Raw genomic sequence first — 3,276 nt, 5'->3', positions numbered from 1 at the left:
GCAGGGACTACTTCATATATATCTTTCAGGGGCTCAATGAGGCATTTTCAGTACACAGTCTATTGTAATCCATAGAAAAGTCCTATTTTTGTGGAGAATGGAGATTTTGTAAAGGACTTCTGTACACTCTGTTGAATAAATTGATGTTTAAGTATGTGTTCTACGTCCACACATTTTCATATTTTTGGAATAGAATTGAATTAGACAGTGCTCAGGCTCTGCTAAATTCACCTTTTCATCATAAAATACACCAATTGCTTGTTTTCAAACTTGTAGCATAAGGAAAGGAGTCGTTAAGTTTGTGACAACTGTGCACCTAGGGGATAGGGTCAGAATAGGTAACCGCACGCTTTAGCACCTAAGGAAAACCCACTAAATCTTGTCTTCCAGAACATGAGTCAGTTTTGGTATGCAGCAGAAACCTCAAATTGCCTGGCCGAAGAATGCCTAAGACTGGCAGGGAACAACGGGACCATTGCTTGTGTGTCTTCGCCAACCCTTTACAGAACCTTAAGGGGAATGGACCATAACTGCAAGTGTGAGTTTTTTCTCTGAGACGTTTTGAGAATGTATAATTATGTAGGGTATCATTTTGAAAAATAGTTCTCGTTGTTTTGTGAACTGTTTTTGCCATTCTCTTTCTCTACTTCTCCATCCAGTCCCTCTCCTCCCCTCTCCTTCTCTCTCTCCTCCCCTCTCCTTCTCTCTCTCTCCTCCCCTCTCCTTCTCTCTCTCCTCCCCTCTCCTTCTCTCTCTCCTCCCCTCTCCTTCTCTCTCTCCCTCTCTCCCTCTCCTTCCTCTCCTTCCTCCCCTCTCCTTCTCTCTCTCCTCTCCTCCCCTCCTCTCTCTATCTCTCTCCTCCCCTCTCCTTCTCTCTCTCTCCTCCCCTCTCCTCTCTCTCTCTCCTCTCCCCCTCTCCTTCTCTCTCTCCTCTCCTCCCCTCTCCTTCCTCTCTCCTCTCCTCCTCCCCTCTCTTCTCCCCTCTCCTCTCCTCCCCTTCCTTCTCTCTCTCCTCTCTCCCCTCCCTTCTCTCTCTCCCTCTCCCCTCTCCTTCTCTCTCTCCTCCTCCCCTCTCCTTCTCTCTCTCCTCTCCTCCCCTCTCCTTCTCTCCTCCTCTCCTCCCCTTCCTTCTCTCCTCTCCTCTCCTCCCCTCTTCTCTCTCCTCCTCTCCTCCCCTCTCCTTCTCCTCTCTCCTCTCCTCTCCTCTCCTCTCTCTCTCCTCTCTCCCCTCTCCTTCTCTTCCTCTCCCTCCCCTCTCCTTCTCTCTCCTCTCCTCCCCTCTCCTTCTCTCTCTCCTCTCCTCCCTCTCCTTCTCTCTCTCCTCTCCTCCCCTCTCTTCTCTCTCCTTCCCCTCCTCTCCCTCTCCCTCCTTCCCTCTCTCCCTTCTCCTTTCCTCTCTCCCTTTCCTTCTTCCTCTCCTTCTCCCTTCCCTTCCTCCCTCTCCTTTCCCCCTTCCCTCTTCCCTCCCTCTCCCTCTCCTCCCCTCTCCTCTCCTCCCCTTCCCTTCTCCCCTCTCCCTCTCCTTTTCCCTCTCTCCCTCTCCCTTCCCCTCTCCTCTCTCCCTCCTCCTCTCCTCTCCCCTCTCCTCTCCTCCCTCTCTCCCTCTTCCTCCCTCTCTCCCTCTCCTCCTCTCCCTCTCCTCCCTCTCCTCTCCTCCTCTCCTCCCTCTACTTTTCCTTTCCCCTCTCTGTTTGTCCTTTTCCTTTCCCCTCTCTCTCCCTCTCTCCCTTTCCTTTTCCCTCTCTCCCTTTCCTTTTCCCTCTTTCCCTCTCTCCCTCTCCTTTTCCCTCTCTCCCTCTCTTCCTTTCCTTTTCCCTCTCTCCCTCTCTTCCTTTCCTTTTCCCTCTCTCCCTCTCTTCCTTTCCTTTTCCCTCTCTCCCTTTCCTTTTCCCTCTCTCCCTTTCCTTCCTTTTCCCTCTCTCCCTCTCTCCCTTTCCTTTTCCCTCTCTCCCTTTCCTTTTCCCTCTCTCCCTTTCCTTTTCCCTCTCTCCCTTTCCTTCAAATAGAATTACAATGACTGTAGTGCACATAAACTGTAAGCATTATCATACAAAATTTACATGACTTCATCTTGAACTAACCGTTTCTACCACTGGATCATGTTCCAGTGCGAGTGCTAGAATATGACACAAGATTTGCCGTCTATAAGGAAGACTTTGTCCTGTATGACTTCAAGAATCCCCTTGCTGTGCCGAGAGACCTGAGGCAGGAGTTTGATGTAGTGGTGGCAGACCCGCCATACCTGGACGAAGATTGCCTCGCCAAGATGGCAATCACCATCAAGTACCTGATGAAGACGGATGCGAAGTTGATCTTGTGTACGGGCACAGTGTTGGAAGAACTTGCGGACCGCTTGCTAGGGGTTAAAAAGTGCAAGTTTGAAATTAAGCATGATAAACAGCTGAGCAACCCCTTTTCTTGCTATGCTAATTATGACTTGGATAGTTTTTGTGAAAGTTGATAATGAGCTTAATATATTATATCTGTTATTAACAAATTATCCACTGAAGAATTAAGCTTGCTGGAAGCGGAGATCGTCTGTGCTAAAAAGTCTTGTTTTGGCAAGCAGTGGCGTTGTGGTGTGTCCCCGTGCTTGTGTCAGACAATAAAAGTGATAAAAAATATAGATAATAATTGTTGTGATATGCATTTTTTTTTTTTTTCAAATATGATAGATATCAAACTATAATATAAAAAAAGTGGTTCCACTTTGCTATGTAACAATTCCATTGATATGTAGTATGTGTCATTTTAAAGATGCCTTACGTATTATAGGATCTCAAAGCCTCTATGACAATAAGTGTCTATAGTTAACTGCAATTACTTTTCCACATTTTAAGCCTTTTTATATTTTGTATATAATTTTTCATTCTGATCATGATTTTTGAAACGAGAATGCAAGTGTTGATGAGCTGTATAATGAAGGTAGAAAAGAAGGTGGGCAAAGAAACTAGCTGCATGCCGTTGGCCTTAAAGTCCACTAATCTTTGGAGACTTGCCTGATGTTAGCTAAACAGAGATTGTACAAGATGGTATAAGTAGGGTGATGTTGCCTTTAATTACTATGTTATATATATCAGTTTATATATGTAAGATTATATCACCTTTACATACTCGTTACTGAGTAACTTCAGTAATTTCCTAGGTTCTAATCTCACATGTTGAGAAATGTGAAGATATGTTATCACTGTTCACATTGTTATGAACATTTACTGTATGAGATGTGTTAGCTGTTATGCATACTGTGTAACAGGCAGCTAAGCTGTATTTTTGCGA

General features: G+C 45.7%; 1 protein-coding gene across 1 annotated transcript in view; it reads left to right on the top strand.

Annotated features, from left to right (window-relative positions):
* The window catches only part of LOC119588508 (EEF1A lysine methyltransferase 1-like), a 7,146-nt gene extending 3,894 nt beyond the window's left edge, over window positions 1-3,252 (top strand). Inside the window, exons 3-4 of the mRNA XM_037937153.1 lie at window positions 391-538; window positions 2,109-3,252. Of these exons, the coding sequence (XP_037793081.1) occupies window positions 391-538; window positions 2,109-2,461 (501 nt within the window). The 3' untranslated portion in view covers window positions 2,462-3,252. The remainder of the gene's footprint in view (window positions 1-390; window positions 539-2,108) is intronic.
* Window positions 3,253-3,276: the final 24 nt, after the last annotated feature.

Source organism: Penaeus monodon, chromosome 24, assembly GCF_015228065.2.
Source record: "Penaeus monodon isolate SGIC_2016 chromosome 24, NSTDA_Pmon_1, whole genome shotgun sequence".
Lineage (NCBI taxonomy): Eukaryota > Metazoa > Arthropoda > Malacostraca > Decapoda > Penaeidae > Penaeus > Penaeus monodon.
This window is presented reverse-complemented; position numbering and strand designations above follow the sequence as displayed.